Source organism: Cygnus olor, chromosome 7 (genome assembly GCF_009769625.2).
Source record: "Cygnus olor isolate bCygOlo1 chromosome 7, bCygOlo1.pri.v2, whole genome shotgun sequence".
Classification (NCBI taxonomy): domain Eukaryota; kingdom Metazoa; phylum Chordata; class Aves; order Anseriformes; family Anatidae; genus Cygnus; species Cygnus olor.
The window spans coordinates 1,458,593-1,480,681 of NC_049175.1; the positions used below are offsets into that span (position 1 = coordinate 1,458,593).

A 22,089-nucleotide genomic window follows, 5' to 3' on the forward strand; every position below is an offset into this window, starting at 1 on the left:
CCTGGCACTGCCACCCCACAGGCAGTGTGCCCACGCATGTTCCTTTCATGAGCAGCAGCCTCCCTTCACTCCTGATCTCCCTTCCTTCCGGGCAGCATGGCCTTGGCATGCAGCATCTGCCTGGCCCTCCTGTCAGCCCTCTCTGGCCTACTCTGCCCTCTCTGGCCCTCCTGTTGGCCCCTCTTAGCATTCTGTGCCCTCGCTGTACTTTTGAAGCTGAGAGGATCAGTGAAGGCCCCCACAGGAGCCCCTTTCTGTGGCTGGTCACAGAGAGATCCCCGAGTCTGAGCTGGATCCTGGGTCGTGTCACCATGCCTGAAGGAGCATGTCAGCTCACCAAGCCTGCAGTCCTGCCCTATGCCAGCTGGATGTGAAAGGTTAAAGACTGCTTGAAAACCTTATGGTTTCTTTTTCTAGTTTACTAGTTGAGCCATTTTCCCTCCTGCCATATAAATGCAATTATAAGCAAGTAAAAAGTCTCCTCAAGTTGGCTGTGCTGCCTTTTAATTCTGCACGAAAACCCAACTGCTCCCTGTGCCCTGCACAGCAGGTTGTTAAAGAAACAGGCCCAGGTGGGCGAAATTTCCAGTATGAATCCCTCTTTATTTCATTTTCTTTCAATTAGTGGGCTTATCCAAAAAATACATACCGAGCTTCTACCAGCCGTTTCCAGAGGAGTTTCTCAGTGCAGCTACAGCTAAGTCCCCGCAGCATCTGTGCCCCATCTTCAGCTTGGGCAGTGTCTCTGGGTCTGGTGGCAGGAGACAGGCCCTGAGGGCTCTGTTCCTCTGTGTTTGTCCCTCTCTAGCTGGAGGTCCAGCTCCCGAAGCTGCTCGAGGAAGCCGGAGTTGGGGCAGATCCCTCTGTGTGAGCGCACAGCCTGAATTGCGTCGGTGAGGGACATGTTCTCGCAGATCATTAAGAAGGTGAGGACAAGAGTTGCGGATCGACTGATTCCCATTGCGCAGTGAACTAGTACTTTGCCTGGAAAATGGAGAGAGAGGTTCAGTTATACCAGGGGGCCAAGTGGTGGGGTTCATGGAGCTGGAGCAGAGCCGGGAGCAGTGCTGATGCTGGGGCTGAGCAAGCAGGTGTGCACAGCCTGTCTGGGCAGAGCTGCTGTGGCACTGGTGGGGCATAGCAGGGCTTTTAATGGCTGGGGACAGAAAGTTCATAACTGCATCCCAGCATCTGTGGTTGTGCCTGTGAGTTTTGGGCTTAGCCCTCAGCCTGGTGGCATGCAGAGGTGGCAGAGAAAAGCGTTCAGAGCTGCACAGCCTGCTTGTGATGGGACCCAGGTGAGGGGGCACGAGCTCCGGGGCTGCACAACCGCCCCCTCTTCCCTCTGCTTCTTGTGCCCCGTGCCCAGCCTGTCATCCCTGGTTGTCCCTGCTTGCTCACCCATGGTTTTGGGAGCGTTGTAGTTGCTGGTGGAGCTTCAAGTGTGACAAAAATATCCCTGTTGGATGATGACACTAGATCCAGCCAAAAACCTCAGACTGATTGCCCCTGTCTCTCTGGGTGTTAATTCTGGATACTTTGTGCACAGCTTTTCATCTTAAATCCCATTTTGTTTGTGATAGAGTATTTATTTAGCAACTGCTCTGGTTCTGACTAATGATGATCACATAGCCACATGCTTGGAGAGTGCGAGCATATGTTGTAAAAACCTACTCTGGGCAGCAGGTTCAGAGAAGTGTCAATTCTGCAACGTATGTGACACCGCCACCTTTCATTATCCTGGCATGAGAAATCTGAGCTCAGTCCTAAAGATAGACATGTCTTCAGGAGAAATAAAGGGACAAATATAGTCTCTAAGGAAGCAGCAAAAACAGCCCTGGTGCCAGCAGAGATGGACTGGGCATCGAAACCTCTGGGGGAAGGAAGAAGTCTTTGAATGTAATGTAAAGTTTTGCAGACCTCAGACCCAATCTGCATGGCTCTCTAACACACTTGTTCCCATGAGGGTGTAGGTATATCGCCTCTTTTACGTGTGCAGTGTTTATTCCACAGCTAGCCTTTTTCACCATGCACAGAGGTTATGGTAAATGCTGGTACACTGACAATAAAATGACGGTTTGTTGCAGATAAATCAGTCATGTGAAATGATTTGATTAACATAAAATTGCTCTAATGAAAGCAGATTTGAATTTACTATGTGATTATTTGCAGCAAACAAATTGAATATTTAACTTGAGTCAGGAAACAAAAGCTGTGTTGCTCTTCAGCTCCTTTTACAGGCTCAGAGACGTATCCCTTCTCAGGAGCTGTAAATGGGTTAAGTGACACTGAACCCACCACGACGTACTGTGCCTGAGCAGCGCTCAGAGCACGTCTGCAGTGTGTGGGCTGACTGCAGCGACCTCGGTACCGGAGCGTGGCGTCAGCCTCCCACGGGAGGCAGCTGCGCTGTGCCCGTCCCAGCGCTGCGGCTCGGTTTCCTGGGGTGGCTGCTGGACCAGGGCCTGGGAAAGCAGCACTGGAAGCCCTTGCGAGCAGCCTTCACAATGGCCATTGTGGTGCGTGTCCCCGTCATGGGATGGGCAGGGAGGTTATAACCAGATCTTCTGCACCGCAGAAGCTGTGCCACAAGCCGATGTCCTCCAACTCTGCCCCCCAAAGCCTTTGTTTTAACATACTCTCCAAAGAGAAGTTGGACTGAGCCCACATTAGAGGGCCATGTTGCAACCTTCTCTCAGCGTGTAACAGGATCCCTTAGGAATAATGGGATTAACTGAGGAGAAGTGGGGGCATTTAGCTTCTGGCATTATTAAATCTTGCAATCCTTACTTGAAATGTTGCACCGCGCATCTCAAGCTACTCTTTGCAGAGGCAGACAATGACTGTCATCTGGCTGGGATTTGTGCAGAACAATAACACTTGGTTTTTAACAACGGATTATGGATATTGTATCCAGCTCATGCCTGCTGTAACTCTACTGACATCAAAGGGTTTGCAGTAGGGATAAAGTTTGCACATTCAACTTTGTTGGCCAAATTCAAGTTGGGAAATTCAATGTAGCTGAACAAATTAGCCATTAAAACACATAATATCTTATTGTCCTTTTGCTACTCATCATTAACTGAGCTAAATGTCCCGAACTAGCCCTTGCTTCCTTGCAGGATGGATTCAATTTGGCTTCAGACCAGGCTCCAGCTCCGTCACCCAGAGCGAATGCCCCAGCTGCCCTCGCTCCTCTGGGTCCAGCAGAGCCCCGCTGCCCACCAGCAGCAGAGCTCAGAAGGGCTCTCCCCACTCCACCTTGCTTTCCTCATCTCTCGTTATGTTTTAGCCACCAGCCTGTAGCCAGGTGCAGGACCAGTGGTCTATTTCTCGATTCACCAGTGTCTATGTTTGCACTTCTTTAAACAGCAAGAAGCTTGAGGAGAGCTGTAAATGGTGGCCTGCCCCTTCTTCCCAGGCCTCCCAGAACAGGTAAGGGCTGTCGTCTCCTGGGGAGAGGCAGCTTAAAGTGAGGCACGGGATGTCCCTGTGGCAGAGAGAGGAACCCTTTTCTCCTTGGTTAAGCTTCTTTCGTAACCAACAACCAACAGCAACAAAAAGGAAGGAGAGGGAGCTTGGCTCTTCATTTGCTCCAGTGGTGTGGAAGAAGGGAAATGCCTTTGAGAGGGTTTACAATTTCAGTAAGTTAATGGGGGACTTGAAACCTGCCTGTTTTAAACATGTTTGGAGGGCAATAAAAGGATGAGCTCCCTACTTGGGAATCTTTCTCTTTTAGTCTGGTAGTTTTCATGGTATGCTTTCAATTGTGTGCTCAAGTTTGCTTTTTCTCCCCCTTTTGCTAGACTTCATCAAACTCTGCTGATTTACGCTTAGGTTTAGCTGCTCTACCAAAAAATGCCAACTACACAGATGCCCATGCAAATGGGCAAGATTGATATTGATATCACTGAATATCTGTTCAGTTAAGACAGAAATCTGGAGTAAATCTGTCTGTGCTGCACTCTGGACTTGAGGAATAAAACATCAGAATTGTGCTTCAAGCATGATGGGAAAACAGTTCTTACTTGATTCTAATGAGTATTTGATTCATAGTTTTAAATATGTTTGTGGCTCGTGTAGTCTTAACTTTAACTTATCCTCCCAGGTAGAAAAGATCATTTAATTTCATTAAAAAAAAAAAAAAGAAAAGCTGAATTTACTAGTAGTAGTTAATCAGCAGTCTTAAATGACTTCTCAATCAAACAGAAGTACCTCATTACATCCTGAATTTAATATGAACAGGCCTCTTGTCACCTGGTATAATTTTTTGTTCAGCATCACTGCTTATAATACATTCAGCTTTTTTCTCTTCTTCTAAATGATGTAGGTAACAATCCCCTCCCTGTCTCATCCCTTCACAGGTCATGGATATTTAGCTGCTAAATTTCTGTACTTCAGGAAATTATGCTTCTAGAACATCTTGTTTATATATTTTCCAAACTGTTGCACTTTCCTTAAAATGATGAATGTCAGCAACAGCTGGACTCCATATGATTGAATTTCACCTTGTCTCCGTTCCCAGAGCCCTGTTTCCATATGGAGTTCAGTAAAGCAATATCTAAAAGCACAGGAGTAGGGATAAATAGGAACTCTAGACACGATGAGTTCATTGTGTTTGCCTTGAGCCCTGACTTGTTCTGCGTTCATAACTTTGAGTATTTGGGTATGCATCTTGCAAAACACTGGTTTTGCTTGCTTTTGTGGCCACTGTGATTCATCTGTTGTTTTCTGTCTTTTGTCAATCAGCTTGAAATTATTATTATTTTTTTAAACTCCTTTTGCACATGCATGAGGAGATTTTGGATCTTACCTTTCCCCAGAGCACCACCAATAATGACTTCAATTGTAAACAGTATATGCTGTACTAGGCATGGATGCAGATCCAAGTTTCCCAAATACGTTAGTGGTTTTGATATCCAAATGCAACCCTCAATTCCACAAAGGCAAGTGCTTTCTATTGGGGTGGATTATGCACTCCAAACAGCAGTAAACTCGTGTATCTAGCACAAAGGTGCACTGGTTTCTGTTACTGTGTCTCCCTTTCCTAACTTGTCCAGCGTAGATCTCTAGATGTATAGATCAGATTTTCTAGATGCATATCACCAGGCTGGGGAGTTAAAATTTCGGAACCCTCACTAGTATTAAAGCTCACTATGATGTAAGCAAAACAGTCTGCTGAGTGCATAACTAACTGTTCTCTTCATAAATCACTTTTCAGTAGGCAACTATACTGTTCTGTGGCACAGTGGAGACCTGACGTTGTGAAGGCTTGTCCTTAACAGGCACAGTCTCCATTAGCTCCAGGTCTCTGGCATCATATCTGGACAGTGTTTAGCAAGTCCAAGGATTTTGCCAGTTATCTTCCTATTTCAAGGTTATTTCTTAGCAACATTGTAGTGTTATCTCCTGACTGTTTTTTACCAATAAAATGACATTGTCCCAACTGGTTTTATCAAGTCAGGAGACTTGGTAAACAAGCTCTCTTCAACCAATTTGCTTCCTAGCAAGTTCTTTCCTATATTGTGTTCTTAAGACTTGCATAGATTGTTGTATTATGGTTTTTTTACACAATCCCAGCTTTTATTTTAAACTCCATTACTAATTTGGCAAGATCAAGTGCATGCATCTCCTCCTGGGTCAGGATGTCCGTATAGTTAGTATGGGATGTTTGCTATTCTGTTGTCTTTTGGTAATAGAGATGTTAAGTAGCAATTCCGACAGGGAAAACCTCTTTGAATGCTTGTTCAGTGCACCCTCCCTGTTTTACCTTCAGAGAAAATATGCATCTATTCAACTGTCTTCCTAGTGCTTTTTTTCTTCATGCACAAAGACAACATGTAAACTGCAGGAAGCTCACACCAATATGCAGTTTTCAAAACAAGCAGCAAATGACAGCAAAACACACTCAAGTGACACCTGCCTTCCAGCCTTCAAGGACGTTCATGCCCTAGGGTGAGCCACTGCCATGCCATGTTCCCTTGCTCGGGGTCTGATGCCCTGCTCTGTGCTGGGAGCACAGCCTTGGCTTTCCTACCCCGAGTCCTGCAGAAGTTTTGGGGGATCTCTGCAATAACTAGTTTGCTTCTGAGCAGGAATATCTGAAGAGGGGATGATGTGAGCCATTCCTGAGGGCTAGAAATAGACTTCTACAGCAGCATGGCTTCACTTCTGTCCTTTCCTGGACAGGGTAATGATTGCAGTAACAAGGAGCTTACAGTCTCTCTACAGCTCGTGTCATCAGCTTCCCAGACTCGCTGTGGGAGTCTGGGAGGCAGGTGTGACACTGCTTGGTTTGTGTATCTCCGTTCTTACCCACATCTGCAGGTGGTTAGTTTATGCCGAGTACTATTTGATCTCACCCTACTTGGCTCCTACACCAAGGAGCATGCCGAAGGTACGTCACATGCACAGATGATCTAGTTACCTCTTGGGGAGTTCAGTGCCGCTCTTATGTACCGAGCAACTGGGTAGAAGTAAATGCTGAGATCAAAGTTGGGGTTGTCCTCTGCTTCTATTCCATGGTAATCGACAGGCAGGTCTTTGTAGAACTTGGGCCTGGTGTCGATGCGAAATCGCCCGGCAGCGGCATTCACAATGTGAGAAATGCCCATTTGGCTCAGCTGAGCTTTGTCACAAGCGATGTACCTAGATGAAGAAAGGTGGTTTGTATCGTCCTGCTGCATCGCAGTGCGGGATAAAGCAGGCTGCTAATGGTGCGGTTTGTTACAACAGCCGGTCATACTGGCTGTTTTCTGACGGGTTAGTTAGGTCCAAAGTGTCCACAAAAACGTTTCAAGACAGAATTGGCTTTTTAAGAAACTGGCTGTTATATTTCCTACATTTCCATTTTTTTCCCCAAACATCAGCTTAGGTTCTTCTCAGATAAGTAAAAATAAAAAGGTTGTGGTGATGAAATACTTGTGCAAAAACTGTTTTTCTGGTTTGCTCTCCCACCAAGTCACCTCTGCTGAGCATCCATCAGGTCAGGGGACTGATGCCATCTGGCAGTATGAAGTGAAAACCAGGGGGTGTTTGTTTAACATGGCCTTGGTGCGACCGCCTTCAGTAGTGATGCTGTGGCCCCACCAGGCTGCAGCAGTGTGGGCCTCCTGTGCTAAAGCAGGAGGAGAAATCAGGAGGGGGAGTGTTCTCCTGGGGGGGATTATCAGGATGCTAAGTTTGCTGTGGAATCTAAAGCACAGTTCAACCTTGCTCAACAATTAGACTTACTGTGAGGAGTCCCCAGATTAGTGCCTAGCTCTCTTTTTAAATAGAGTGGAGGATTTGGTCAGGGATAGGGTGGGGGCTAAGAGTTTCATCAACACCTTCAACCCTTCTCTCTCTCTTACAGGTCTCCCATGTAAAAGTTTGGCCAGACTTCATCCACGTGCCCAGTGGGGCATGCCCATGTCCAGAGCAGGCACCGCAGCTCCTCCAGGGATGGTGTCTCATCGCTGCTCTGGCTTCCCCGAGTCCAGCTTGAGGCTCTTCTTATTGTGGGGCGCAGTAAGTCCCTGCTGCACAGCGAGTCTCAGGCCATCCTGAAAGGGGGAGGGCAGAAGTTCACCACCAGCCAGAGACATTTCTGAGGTCATCCTCACTTCTCCTCACCTTCCCTCACCCCTTCACAAAATTTGCCCAGGATTACAATAGTGAGCTCTTTGGGGCAGAGATTATCTGTCTTCTCTGTTTTGAGATTTATCACAGCAGAGGCCATGACTGGAATTTGCGAATACTGTTGCAGTCTAATCCATGACAGTCCTGTGGCTCATGTGGTCCCATGGTGGGGTTCAGACAATGACTTTGCATGCAGCATGTGCTTCTAAAATAAATTTTTATATTATTATGGCAAATTGGATGCTAAAGCTTTTGCAAACTGCTAGGGTCAGGTACTCAGTAAGCTTATTTTGATCTGATTACTCAACACTTTTTCCTAGATTTGTCAAACAGTTGATTATAACTTCATGATTATGTTTTTAAAGTTGTGTTGTTTTGTTTTATTTTCCCTCCCTCCATAGTAATAGAAACTTTCCCTCTTCCTATTTGGAATTTTAGACACTATTGTTACCGCAGCAAAACAGCCCGTTCCTTGATAGGCCAGCATGAGAGGAGTTCTGCTTTTAATGGACAGAGGTAATGCTATGGAAAATGTATCATGTAACTGTAGCTACTCGGTGGGTATACAAACAAGTTATGAATTTGATACGCTGCACTTTTCCTTTAACCTTGCAACTAGAACTTGCTTATATGTTCTTCATCTAAGTTGTCTTTTATAATTTGTAATCAACAAGCTGAGCTGAGTTGAATAGAGTTGGGCATGCAAAATCTTATTCACAGGCTAACTCTGAATTGTCTGATTCAATACAGGAAACCATAATGAGTATTTTGGTTCTTTCTAATGGTAGTTACCAGCCATACTTGCTGTCCTGATGACAAACATTCATGATAGAAAGAATCTGCATGAGTAAGTTAGACTGATTCTAGCTGCCATTCATGAGCATTCCTATAGGGTTTTTTTATAGGTTGTTTCATTTGCATTCCTCTGCTTTCCTGAAATAAATACTTTAATTATGAGGATAATTTTATTTTATTTTATTTTATTTTATTTTTAGAAATCAATTTATCTCTGGAATTACTCTATTTCCATGTGGTACATTTATTTTGAAATAGTAGTTCCATGTGTTAGATGCAGATTTGAGCTGTTGGGAGGATTTTTGAGGAGGAGAATAGAAACTGCATTTTTACCAGAGTTCTGTTTTAAGAAATTATTTTTAAAAGTCTGCTTCTGTGTTCTAAAAACTAGTCAAGTATCTGCATTGCAGAGATATTGCAAAGTCTGTCAACTTAGGCAGCTTTAGACCAGCAGTATCTGTCTAGGACTTGGATGAATTTGTAGTCAATGAGTCAAAATCTTATTCTGCCATCGACTGCTGAATGTGCTTTGCGCAAATGATTAGAGGGGTGGTGTGGGGTAAAACAGTACAGGACAGCAGACCTGAAACCTTCCATCTCTGTGCTGAACAGCTGTCATGTACTAATAGCTTGTATTTACGTTTAAACACATCCATTGACAATTTTTTTCCCAACCAAAAATAGCTGTGGTGAAAGGTTTTCCTGGTGTCCCATCAAGGTGCTTTCACCAGCCCTAAAGTCACATTTTGATGTCACGTTGTTTAAAAATGTCTATCTTCACACACACAGGCAGAGAGAAGGTGAAGGCTAGCCCGCTTTGGGAGCTTTTGGCACCTTTATATTAATCCACTGTTTCGCTGAAGGAGAAACTGGCCAACCAAGGAGGGAGGGAAGCAGTGACCGCTGTGTTGGTGTTAGGTCAGTGAACGCCAGCCAGAAGCCACCCTTTGGCTGTGCCCTTGGGGTGACTCGCCTTGCCACCCAGCTGTCAGGGGGGCACCCTCTTATTTCAGTACACCTTCTTCTGCCACCTTCCCAGGCAGTCTCCTCCTTTTAAAATACAATATGTTTTCACCAAAAAACAACATTCCCAGGATGGTCTTGTATTGTTTGTGTTACAAAGAGCTCCACTCTGGAATGTGCTCCCCTCCCAAATGTGCATATCTCCTCCAGTGTCAGCTTTTACTGTGAAAACAAAAGCAGATGTTCTTGCCCATTTCAGATGGCTTTATGCAGGAGGAGGCATGGAGGGATTCCCATACTGGAACGGACATTCCCCATCAATTTTGATAGCTTCTTTGATACTGGCCACCCTGGTGTCCCTGTACCAGCTCTGCCCCAGCTCCTGCTGGTGATTCCAGACACCTGTGTGACTCTCTGATCCCACACAGGAGGTCTGCAGCAGAAATGGGACTCGCATTTCCTGTGTCCTGACCACAAGGCCATCTGCCAGTTCATTAAAATTTTTCAGGAATAACAGCCTCCTCCAATCCTTCCCACCTCATAATATCTGCAGCAAATGTTCCCCTTTTTTGATGTATCTCATTCCTTGCAGTGTGGCTAATGACCACTCTAGGGCACTTCTCACTCCCTATAAAGCTGCTTTCAACTGTTTTGGGTTTTGTTCCTTATTTACTGCTGCCTGTTATCCCTTCCTCTTGCCCTCTCCACTGTATAAATACTTAGATTTTCATGTTACCTTGCCTCAGCGGACTGAAGGCTGCTGTCAGCCTTGCTTTGCTAAGCTTTGTGTGAGCAGAGAATTACAGGGCATTGACCAAGAGTGCTGGTAGTGTTGCTGTGTTTGTGTGGCCCTTCCAGGAGCTGTGCTTTCCAGGTCCATAACCCCATCCCTGTAACAGCCTGGGGGGACAGCTCTGAAGTATGGCAAACCTTAGGAGAACTGCTCTGTTGGAGATATTTTTTTTTTGAAGTTGTCTTTCTAGAAGTGAACATAACTGTGTAGACAAGGCGAGAAGAGGCAGTGTGTGCTTCGCTTACTGCATGGATTCCAAAAGTTGTGGAATAATGGTTTTCTTTGTAAGGTGGGTGTGCTGCTTCAGAACTATACTAAGCTGACTTTGAGCTGGTGCTTGCATTGATCTTGTATTCAAGCTAAGGAATTTACTCCTGTTGAAATACAGACGTGAACTGCGGAAGTTGTGTATGAAACTTAGTCCATCTGCAGTCTGGTCACATTTGTTCAACTGGAGAACAGAATCGGTTCATGTAAACTCTAAGCCCAATAAAAACTAAGGACTAGGGCTCAAATTTCAAATGTGAAATAATTGGAACTAACAGGCTGTGAATGATTCAAAAGCAGAGAAGTCTCTGTAGGACTATTCAGTTAATATGTTGAATAATGAATGCGATGAAAAAAAATCACAGCTTTCCATATAAAATTTACAGACAGGAAAACAAGGCATTTTTTTCTGAATAAATGACTGCTCAGTTCTAGTGTCAGTCTAACATTTTAACTCACTAAATTTATATATGCAAGTGTCATTTACTGAAATGCACATTTTTAAAGAAAACAATGATATGAATAAAATTGTGTAGTGTTTTATAAGGAGTATGAATAGATTAAAACAAATTAGTATGAAGGGAAAATTATTATATGTAATAATATGGCTCTTCATTTTAAAAATATGTTTTTAATGAGTCTCAGCTTAATTCCTCTCTATATTTTTTGTGGTGAATTTATTTCTGTGAAGTGTCATATGCATGAGCAATACAATTTTAAAATGCCTGCCTCTGAATGATATTCCTATGAAATATTCCTGATCTTTGACCTACTAGAGTTATATTGTAGTAATTATTATGTATTAACGTAGGAGAAATTTTACCATTATATTTAGATTAATTTTGAATTGGTTTGTACTACAACTGTAATTTGAGTTCCAGTGTGTAATAAAATTTCCTTAATTATGAATAGCAGGAGAATTGCCATCAGATGCCTATCACAAAGCAAAAGGTCATTCAGATGGCCTAGCGACCTAGACGCAGGCTGTGCATGTCACCGCACCATGCCCCTCTCTGTAACCCACATTCTGAAAACCAGAAGTGACTTTGCAGCAGTGGGACTAAGAGAACGGCCAGGTTGATGGTTTGTTGCTGTGCAATGTTTAGGGAACATCCCTGGAAAAAGGGAAAGTGGTCCTCTGAGAGGTCAGAGAACATCTCCTTGTTGTCTGATTAGGCTTCCTCTCTTCCCATCAGTGGATGCCTGTTTGGGCTGTATATGCTGTGAACGCTTTGGTTGTTTTTCAGTTAATTCACTGGCTACAGCCTTCTCCATAACATAATTAGTGCTGTTTGGTGCCATGCTGAGGAGAGGGCCTTTAGAGACCGATCCTGTAACAGTCCTTGGAATCCTTTTTGAAGTCCTTTTATCCAATTTTCCAACACCACAGTATTTAATTAAATAAGAAAAAAATCAAATGTCAATGCAATTTTACCATTTGGCAGTACATTGGTGCGATATCAAGCGGAGAGGATGGTGTGAAGGCTGAGCTGGGACAACATGAAACCCTGCAGCATGATGCTCTGGGAAGTCAGAAGGGAAAAATAACTCTTATGTCTAGGATATCAAACTGGCGTCCTAGTAGAAATCCCTTATATCCTTTTTTTTTCCTTACAATTTTCCAATGCCAAGATAACGGAGAGATTTTGGTAGCATAGAAGGATGTCAGTGCTCCCGTTTCAATGATGTTTGCAATATTTTAATCGTCCCAGGTATTTTATTAGCTTTTGTGTATGGGTAGAGCATAGCTGTTTTCCCCTAGCTTTAGTAAAAAACACATTTTTCAATCTTGAGAACAAAGTGCTTTGCATCCTGTGTTTTTTTTTTTTTTTTTTTTTTTTTCCTCAAGCTGGTATGTGCTGTACCCTTGTCATCTGGAGATATCAGTCTGACTGCACTTCAGATAGACTGTTTGATTTGCGACGGTAAAAGACCAGGCTGAAGCCCAGGGCTTGGCCAAAGTAGGTCATGTCAAGTTCATGCCTATCATGTATTCAAAAGCCATAAACGTTTCTCAGAAAGCCTATCCCTCGGAAAGATTCCTCCAAGATAACATATGTTTGAGAGAGGGTTTTGTGTTGCTGCATCTCCACACAAATGACAAGTATTACTGTCATCATTCTTTCTTCCTTGGTGTTTAACACGATAGTCTCACTGGAGTCATAATTTATCAATTGCTAGGAGCGCTGTGGGATATAGATGGTATGAATCAAATACAGCGATGGCTGAGGTAAAGCTATCTGGGCTTGAAAGCTGTGATAGAGGCAGTTTCCAAGGAGGCTCGAGGTATTTAAGTTGCCAACTGTTTGTAAGAAAATCTCTCCAGCAGCTGGAGGATGTAATCTGAAGAGCACTTCCAAATTTAGTAGAGGCTTCCAGACTGACAGCTTTAACTGAGCTATACGTTTAGGGTAAGGCCACCACTTGCCTTGGTGTGACTTAGCGAAATCCTTTCAGATGGCCTTGCCCTCAGCACAACATGCAGAGCCTGCGCTGAGGAGCAGACTAGCCAAGTTGGTTCGTATCTGGGACAGCTTTGAGCAGCACAAGGAAGAGGAAAACATCTACTTGTTCCTCTGCTCAATGCTGTGCTGGTACCAAATTCCCTGTCCCAGCTGGAGAGTGACTGTGACACTTTTCCTGTGCCCAAGCAGAACTTCCCTCCGTGTGACACCCAGGGAAATTGGCAGTGTTATTTCTGATGTAAAGCACTACTGAAACGTAAGGAAGAAATTAATCAACCCATCCTGATTCTCAAATATGCTGAATTTACCACAACTTCCACTGATGTTATGGGTAGCCAGGCCTCAGAAGCCTCAAAAATGTCTGTGTAATTTTTTCATAGCAAGGCTGTGGGCCAGCCAGCAGGGCTCAGACCTGATGGTCTTGACTGTTTCAGGATGTACAGCAGCATGGAGGCCCTGAGGCAGGGTGGCCTCATTTTCTTCTCTAACTGTAGTATAAAATATTCTCTTGTCATCAGCTGGTTAGTACACTTGTATTTACCAACCATGTGTGTGGCTCCTGATGGTGGCTAGTCAGAAACAGCCACCCTTTCACTGGCAGCAATATTCGCACTGAATGTGCAAAACCTGACCACCTGCTGATTTTGCTAATTTTTTCCTGCATCTTGCATGTATATTTGTTTTATTCTTTAGCCATGGGAAATTATCTCAGTAGAAATATTGCCCATGCTACAGCTTTGACTGGATAAAAGAGAAGTGAAAAATATGGGCAGCTAAATAGATTTTCCCTGACTCACCCCTTGCTCACTGAATGGAAAGCCAAAGCTTTCTGGACACAGTTGTGTTTTTGTAATATAAATGGGATCCTAACAATGTCTCTGAGTCAGAACAGAGGCAGGGATGGGCATACGGAGAATGCTTTACAGAAACTATGGCTGATAGGTGGCACCGCCAGCAGGACTGCCCAGAAAAGAGGAGAGACCTCACCCACCCCAAGCTCAGTGAGAAAGGCTTGGAGAAACAAGGCTCACAACAATCCCACTGAAATCAACAAGCCTTTGAGCGGTTTTGCAAGGCATCTTCAGTATGGAAAAGAAGGTCCCCAAACTATATTTTGTCAGGGTAAACACATGAGTGAAGTGTCTTTGGGAAGGTGGAGAGGTAAGAGGCTAGAAGAAGGTACATTGGGCAGGGATGTGCTTGGAGAAGCAAGCTTGGCTCGTGCAAGCCATCCCTCTGGCTTTGGTGGAAATTGTAGGGAACCAGGGTGACAGAACTGGGCTTCTTCTCTGCTGCTTAGTAATTTTAGGAAAAATAGCTTAAAACTCCTTTTTTGTGTGTGTGTGTGTGGCTATTTTGGGCCTACTACAGTGTAATGAATAATTATGGAGAAGCTGTCAGAAGGTGTGCACAAAAGTCAATTTTCCGTGACTTCTTCACCACTGAAGCTTGGATGTATTTCGTGGCTGAATTGGACCCTTTATTTACTAGTTACAAATTTTATGTGCCATTTTAATAGTGTGCATTGTAACTATTTAAAGCTGTGCATTAAACAGGCCCAGACACTGTGTTAACAATCTGCATGTTACGATATATTTTTTGTAACTGCTTGTTATAGCATCAGCTATTACGGATTTATTACTAGTGCATTTTAGGTGGTGCTTTATAGTCGTTTAATTACAGCCATCTAGCAGTCGTTACATAAATATGCATCGAGAGCAAGAACCCCAATGTAAGGTGACCCAGAAGGCTTTTACCTGCCAAGACCAAGGTTCAGGCCCTCAGGTGGCAATGATATCATCAGCGTGTGCAAGGAAACACAAACATTTAAAGCTGTGCGGGGAGCTCTGTTCCTCTCTGCTCTAGGTGTTCATGAAGTCATTGGATGGAGCAAGAGCTCTGTAGACCTCTAAGGACCTGAACTTGGCTCTTGGCAAGCAGGCAAAAGAAAGTCAGTTCCTCTCCATCCTGTGTCCCAGCAAAGATGCCGGGCTTTTGGCAGCAAACTGCAAAACTGGGCCCTCCGGAGCCCCTTGGTACTCCTCTGCTCTCAGCTGCTAAGTGCATCCTTACACCCAGTAACCCAACCTGGTCTGCTGGAGACCTGGAGGCATTGCATGTGACCCAAAGGCAGCAGCTGGTCCAAAATGCATCTGCCACCTCTGTGCCACTGGTCACTGCTGCAGCATGCTCGTATCTGAGGCTCTCTAGCTCCCTGCTGGGCTACCGCTCCTGGATCACATACCATTGCTAGTGTCCTGTGCAATGGACCTCAGCCACCAGACTTGACTGGTGATTGATTTTGACAGTCTGTAACACATTCATCCATTCAGTACTGGTATTTTTTACACCCCATTGAGAAAACACAAATCCCATTCTGCAGTATGATAGTGCTAAACAGCTATGTGCTACGTTCATGAGAAACTCCTGCTATTCTTATGCTCCCACTCAAAGACAAGCTTGCCTAAAATTCAGTTCTTCCTGCGTAAGGCTGTCTCTTCTCCTGTGCACAAGGGCTGTTAAATTGCAGTATCGTTGCCTCCAGCAATGACTTGCCTGTGATGAAAACAGTTATTTTGAATGGGTAAACTGTGGTGTTTTTTGTTTGTTTGTTTTTCTGAGAGCACCCTCAGATTACTGAAACATTTCTGAAACAGAGATTGGCAAATGGATGCAGGTTGAAAGCAGGAGAAATGTGTGCCATTTTGTTTTCTTATTGGAGCTGCTAGTAACCAGCTGGGCTGTCTGGCTGACCTTTTTTTTTTTTTTTTCTTTGGTACAACCACTGCAAAGCTGTCACCCTTCCTGAGCAGCACAAATCTTGCTTGCTTTTTCCTGACTTTTAGTAATGTTCCACCAATATTTGCAGCCTGCAGCTGCAGAGAGCATGGGGTGCTCTCGTTACTGGATGGTGTTAGTACAGCGTGACCCTGCAGAGAGGTACAAGCTTAGGTTTGTTCACAGATTGCCTGAAATGTGCTGTGCCTGTTTCTCTGAAGCAGATCCAGTGTACCGAAGGCTCACGTTTGTGGCGGTGCGTTTCAGCCGCAGTGCTGTGGCTGTGTGGGAGGCAGAGCCTGGCAGTGCTGCACGCTGCAGGGTAAATCCATGTGCACCCTGGCTGCTGGGCATGCTGCATCTAGCTTCATGAAAGAAGGATAAAAAATCACCTGGGAGTTGTTTTCAGTCTCTTATCCATGGTTTTATCCATCTTGGGATTCGCTTATTGGTGCATGTTCTTAATCTAGCCTGATCTAGTTTTCCTAGGTCACCTCTGGTATCCAAAATGATCTGTGGCAGAAGTCATGTGTATTTCTGTGTCAGAGGCCAAGGATTTCCTGTGTCGTGCCTTGTGCAGAACCCCAGCTGTTACACAGTCCCTTCGGTCGGTGTCCTGTGTCCCCACCAGAGTTTACCAGGCCACATCTGAAGGTGGATGAGGCCGCTGTAACAATAAGTACTGTAGCAGTGTCTTCCAGCCCAGCACTGGAAACATCAGGCTTCAGAATTCAAAGAATCCCGTTACAAATGAATGGTTTCTGCCTCAAGGATTTAACCAAAAGGATGGCACAATGCAAAGCCCTTTTCCCCTGTGACTAGCACTGGTATGTTCTTCTATCTTAAAAACAATATGCTGCTTTTTTGGGTCTGTTCTCTTTGGGGGCATTGACAGCTTCTCTGCTCTTTGTTCTTGTCCTGTGGTCTCTACCAGCACCATGAAGAAGCTCTGTGCGACCCACTTGCGGGGACAGCTGACGCATATCCCTGTGCTGGCACGGCAGGAGGGCCTAGCAACCTGTTAGGAAGGAAGATGGGAAACAGCAGGAGGTAGGCACCCGCAGTTCCCTGGTGTTTTCTGAGCACTGCAATGTTTTTTGTAGTAATCACAGTGAGCCTGTGAGGAAGACACTGCTGTTCCCACCACACAGGTCAAGATGGAAAAGAAACGCTGGATTTTTCTACGTCTGCATAGGCCTGAGCTGGGAGGGAAGCCGGGGTGGAGTGCTGCCAAGCACTTGTAGTGATAGCTGAACCTGCTTTACCCACTGTAATTTTGGTCAAAAGCTGTGCCCACTTCTAGTGTGTCATAGGCAACTTATATTGAGGTGAAAGTCATGGTTAAGTTTGGCCTTCTGTGGGATTTCTTTCCAAAAATTATGCTGGGCGATGAGGTCTTCTAGGGATGCTTCAGCAGACTGGGTTTTTGCACTCAAAATAAGTTTCAGAACATGCAAAAATCAAACCGAGGACACAGAAACCTTATTTCACCACACTGTGCTCCTGATACCTTTCTTTCAGTGTTTGCAAAATCCTTTATCATCATACTGGAAACCAGCACTAGACCTTATAAAATGGCTTAAAAACAATTGCAGTAAGGGCTTCTTAATCGTTCTTTCTCTCACCACAGCCTCTCTGATCTGAGGCTTTCTATTAGTGTGATAGCCATGGCAGGACTCAGAGAGACTTGGAAGGCTAGTTCCAGAAGTCTGTGTTTCTTACCAGTATCTTCTGGCAGAAAGACAGACCACAGAGCTGATAGCAAGCTCCTGTTGCCCAGGTTTCTGTCTGGAAAACTAGAAAGGATAAACACCTCCTTAAGCACTATAAGATAGAAATAGAACAAGAGAAAGGAATGGAAATCCTCTCATAATGCAATGGCTAGAAGCAATCCAGCTGTTTTGTTTAATTCGCACCATGAGAGCTGTGGTCAGTCCCAGTGCAGGCTTGGCCACCTGTCAAATCAGGTTTGTAAACTAAAGCTTATTGGAATTTGACATTCTTGTCTTGGAGCACACTGGTATGGATCAATAAAGGCTCCTCCTATAGCAGTGACACAACATGTATGCTACCCATGCAGTCCCAGATGCCCCCCAAAAATCATTAAAATACTGGACAGTTCTAATCAGACCCTTTGGGGTATAACGTAATATACTATTTGAGAGCTAAAAACAATAAATCAAGTTAGTACAGAGGTCAGTATGAGACTGAACAGATATGAGACTTGCTGGGTGATGTGTGTGCAGTCTAAGAGATGCAATGGAAAGAAATGAAATCCCAAGTCAGCTATGCAAATTGCTTTCTTCTCATTGTAAAATCTCACTACTAAGTCTGCTGAAAGGGAAAAAAATCATATTCTGTAGCACAGCTGATTTGAGGTCTAGAATTGCCCAGCAGTTGTGTTAGCTCTTGGGATCACAGGTATTTCTAATCATTTCTCCTTTACTCTTACTCTTACCATATTTCTAAAGTAACAGAACAGAACTTGTTTTCTTCTAGAGCTGGAAGCCAACTAACCATTAGCGAAAATACAAAAAATAATTCAGATCCCATTAGGCAGCTGCTGTGTTTGCACTCTTCAGCCGTGCCTGGGACACGACAGGCAGCTTTGTGAGGGGGAGGTTGCCTTGCTGTGCCCAGGTGCTGGGAACTAGTAACAGCCCATGTGCTGCGGCACTGCTGCACAAACCCAAACAATCAAGGCTTTCTCGTTGATACAAATAAGGTCAAGTCCCATCCACGTTTCAAGTGTTTTGAGACAACACAGTGTGGGGTACAATCAGTCTCCAGGGACAGCATGTAGCTTGCCCACCATAAATGTTATCTGGCAAAGCATAATACTAAAGGCTAACTCGCTCATTCATGGTGCATCTGCATGTACCTTTGGTTTCTTACCTTGTATTTAGAAGATAAATACCAAATAATTGTTTCTCATCTTACCTTAGGGCAAGGACAGTCTGCGATGCATGTTGCAGATGCTAAGGCTACATAACTCTCAGCACTGCTGTTTAATTTCCCTTGTCTTCCCCTGCACTTTTCCCTCAAACCTCTCTATATTTAGCCTAAATGGGGCAGAGCGTTTTTAGAATCCATGCAGCAGAATAGCATGGCACCTGGGTTTTACCTATGGAACTATCTTTACGGTAGTGGTCTGCGGGAAGCGGTCAGAGGCCCCAGCTGTGGTAGCCTCCCTTCACCTGCAGAGTCCAGAAAAAGATTTTGCTCTAATCCTGTCAAAGCTGCTGTTATTAGAGTACAGGCTTTGCCATGGGGAGATGCGTGTCGTACGAGCTTTTGGGGTTTGTGCTGGTGGTTCTCGAGGGTGGGCTCAGCTGAAAGGTTTGGAGGCAGTGCCAGGAACAGATCTCAGACCTTGTCTTTGGTAATGCAAACCAGTAACCCAGAAAGTCACCATAACACAGTGAACAAAGTCACCAGGAGACACTGGTATTAAATAAAAGCTAACGAAAACCAGGGCAGTAAATAACTGGTGGTGAAATGAGTGGAATTTGGCCTGCTTGAATGATGTACCAACACCTCCAAACTGGGTGCATACGCAAGGCAAGGTGACTTAATGTTGTATTTTGTTTCTAATTAGACCTAAAACAAGTCTGAATTTGTTTTAAGCCTGGTGGAGAAGTAGTTGAAACGAAGATGGAGATGCAGTAACCAGTTCCATCAGAGGTGTAGCACAGCTTGATGCAGGAACTTAATGAAGATTTGTTGGTCAACAACAATCTCCCAAGCCGCTTAATGTGCTCTCTATTTAATTTGCTCTGCTATTGTAGCAAATTTGAAGCCCCCAGGTCAGACTCGGCTTTTGTGGCTCTTTTGTGGCTCTCCTGCAGTGTCAGCAGGAAGCATGAACCGAAGGCTGAGAGCCTGGACTCGAGCAATGTGTATTTCTCTTAATGAAACCCAAAGCCAGGAGAAATTTTTGGGAGAGAGGAAACAGGATATGGAGCCCCTTTGGGGGATGGGAGGTGTTCATAACACTCCGAAACTTGGCCCATGTTTCTTTTCTCCTCCACAAAGGGTTTGTAGTTTTTTTAGACAAACTTGGATCCATCACATGTTGTGAGAGAACCTGCTGGGAAATTTGGTGATTCCTGCTCTCCAGGGCACAGGAAACGTGTTTCTGGTTTGTGTTTTTAGGAAAGTAGGAAGATGAAATTCAAAATGAAACACAGCAGATGGGAATCTTGCAGAGACAGGCACTGGGAAATGTTTAGACAAGCTTTGTCCCCAGTCCTTGAGCTCAGGATTTACCAACTATACCGTAGAGAGACTTCAGAAAGACAATGAAATGCATTTTGGCTTCAAATACTGTTCCTCCAGAATCCAATGAGAGTTGTGCACATGAATCTGAAGGCAGAATATAGCCAGCAGTATGGGGAATAGATGTAATGTGAGAAACTCTCATGCTATTATTATTATAGTCTGAATTGTTTCCATCATTTTGGGTTAAGTAATTCCCCACTATCCATCTCTGAGGTGTAAGCAGTACAGCCTTGATGTGCCCCAGGGAGAGGAAGCAAACCAGCCTTTGAATCTTTACCCAACCTTACTGCTCATATTTTGCTTTCAGTGAATAACTGTTCAAATCCTTTAATATTTCATTCCCATAAAAATATATTTACCAGGGGTTTTTGTGGCAGCAGTGAGGCTGTGTTTATCATTTTAGGAACACAACACAACTGGCTTTAGAGAAAAGACGAGGCAGAAGCACAGAGTGCTCCAATCTATCAGAGAACAGCATGTTTTCCACCTGTTGAGGCAGCAACCACAATAACAGATGCACATAATAATTAGCTGTACCTCAAAGGCAGCACCAAGTCCTGCACCTTCTGCTCCCCACCTAGCAGACAGCTTGATAACAGAATTACAAAAGAGGAGCTCCAAGAGAGTAGAGTAGATAGTGCTTTGTGAAGAACGAAAGAGCAGCTCTTATTAAAGAGAAACTGGAAGGTGCAAGATGAGAAGGAAAGATCTGAGATGCCATAATGCTAAAAAAGAGTGGAGCTGAGGAACTCCAGGAGCCTGCCTTATTTTTAGCATAGGGGCCAGGTTTTTGCAAATACCTTTTCCAAGGCTACTCTCACATGTACTCTTACCGTGTGAGCTGATTTCTCCCGATGACTAGGCACCCCACACACCTACTGCACCCACTCCTTTCCAAAGATGGATGCCTCCCAGTGGCAAGAGGCTGTAGGACAAGGGTCTCAGTACATGGCACGATGAGCAAGTGTGACCCAGGGCTGGGGGCCCTGTTCCTCTCCTGCTCCATGCTACCTGGCATTGAGAGCACACCGGAGCTGTGCTGCCTTCTTGTTTGCAAGTGCCCCAGAGAATCTGGTGTAAGGAAGAGGGCTGGGGACAGTGCAGGGAGGGGGGATGCAGAGCAGGTGAGACACCCTTGATCTTCACTACTAAACTGCTGGGGGCTTGTGAGGCTCCCCTGCTCTGGATACCGCAGTGGAAGAGGTGACATTTTGCTGGGTGAGGGCTCCCAGAGCACATGAGCTTTGAGGTGATTTGTACTGCTGTAGTCCTTTATGTGCAGAAAGGAACAAATACTTCCTTGCAGAGATTTGCAGGGGAAGGGAATGATCTCAGCCCCGATTTAATCTTGACAGAAGCAGATGATGAGAAGACTGTGTGCTGAGTTGGAGTTTTCCTTTGAATTCCTACGGTGGTGAAGGCAGAGTTATAAATAGACACAGTATCCTTTTTACCCTGGTACAATTCTGTCTCCAGCTCCCCATATAGACAGCAAGTCTGCTGGTAGGTATTTAGCAGGAATTAATTTAACCCAGTCTGTACTCTTTTACTCCAAGCATCCCAAACATATTTCCTCAATAAAAACGTTCAGAGGAAGGCTGTTGATGTTAAAAAATCCCACTTCTGTCTGAAAATTCTATCCTAGTTATAAATAAACCCTAAAAGCCCAAACTATAAAGAGTATTAAAAAAAAAGGTAAAAAACCTCTTTGTTATTGTTCTACCCTCTCCCAGCTTTCTTAATTTTTTCCCCCATGTTTTGTTTTTGAACTGCACAGCATTTTACTCATAATCTATTTCACATTTTCTCCAGTGTAGCTGGTTCGTCAGTTTCAATAACTCTTGTGCACATCATCTGAGAAGTAGAAAACCTGTATACGGCTATTATCTTAATGATGTATCTTTAAGAAATTTCAGTATGGACTAACATCTATAACAAGAAGATGGACTGGTATTTATAGCAAGAAAAACTCTCATTTAAGCATCTTTTCCAGCGAGGGCTCCTCACCGTGGGAGTCCAGCTGGAAGGCAAACTAGAATTTCACACGTATTGGAGCACCAGTGGCAGTACTCTGGCCTAGCCCTGCCCATGTCCCGCTGCCGGCAGAGGCGAGGTGGCTGGGGCAGG

The 22,089-nt window shown here is 44.5% G+C and overlaps 1 protein-coding gene across 1 annotated transcript; it reads right to left on the reverse strand.

Annotated features, from left to right (window-relative positions):
* Positions 1-727: 727 nt before the first annotated feature.
* On the reverse strand, positions 728-6,751 carry DUSP13 (dual specificity phosphatase 13). The gene is made up of 2 exons (XM_040563986.1): positions 6,428-6,751; positions 728-984 (listed from the first exon to the last, which is right to left on the reverse strand). The coding sequence occupies exons 1-2, from the start codon at positions 6,684-6,686 to the stop codon at positions 728-730; spliced, it is 516 nt and encodes a 171-aa protein (XP_040419920.1). The 5' UTR covers positions 6,687-6,751.
* Between the last annotated feature and the right edge of the window lie 15,338 nt (positions 6,752-22,089).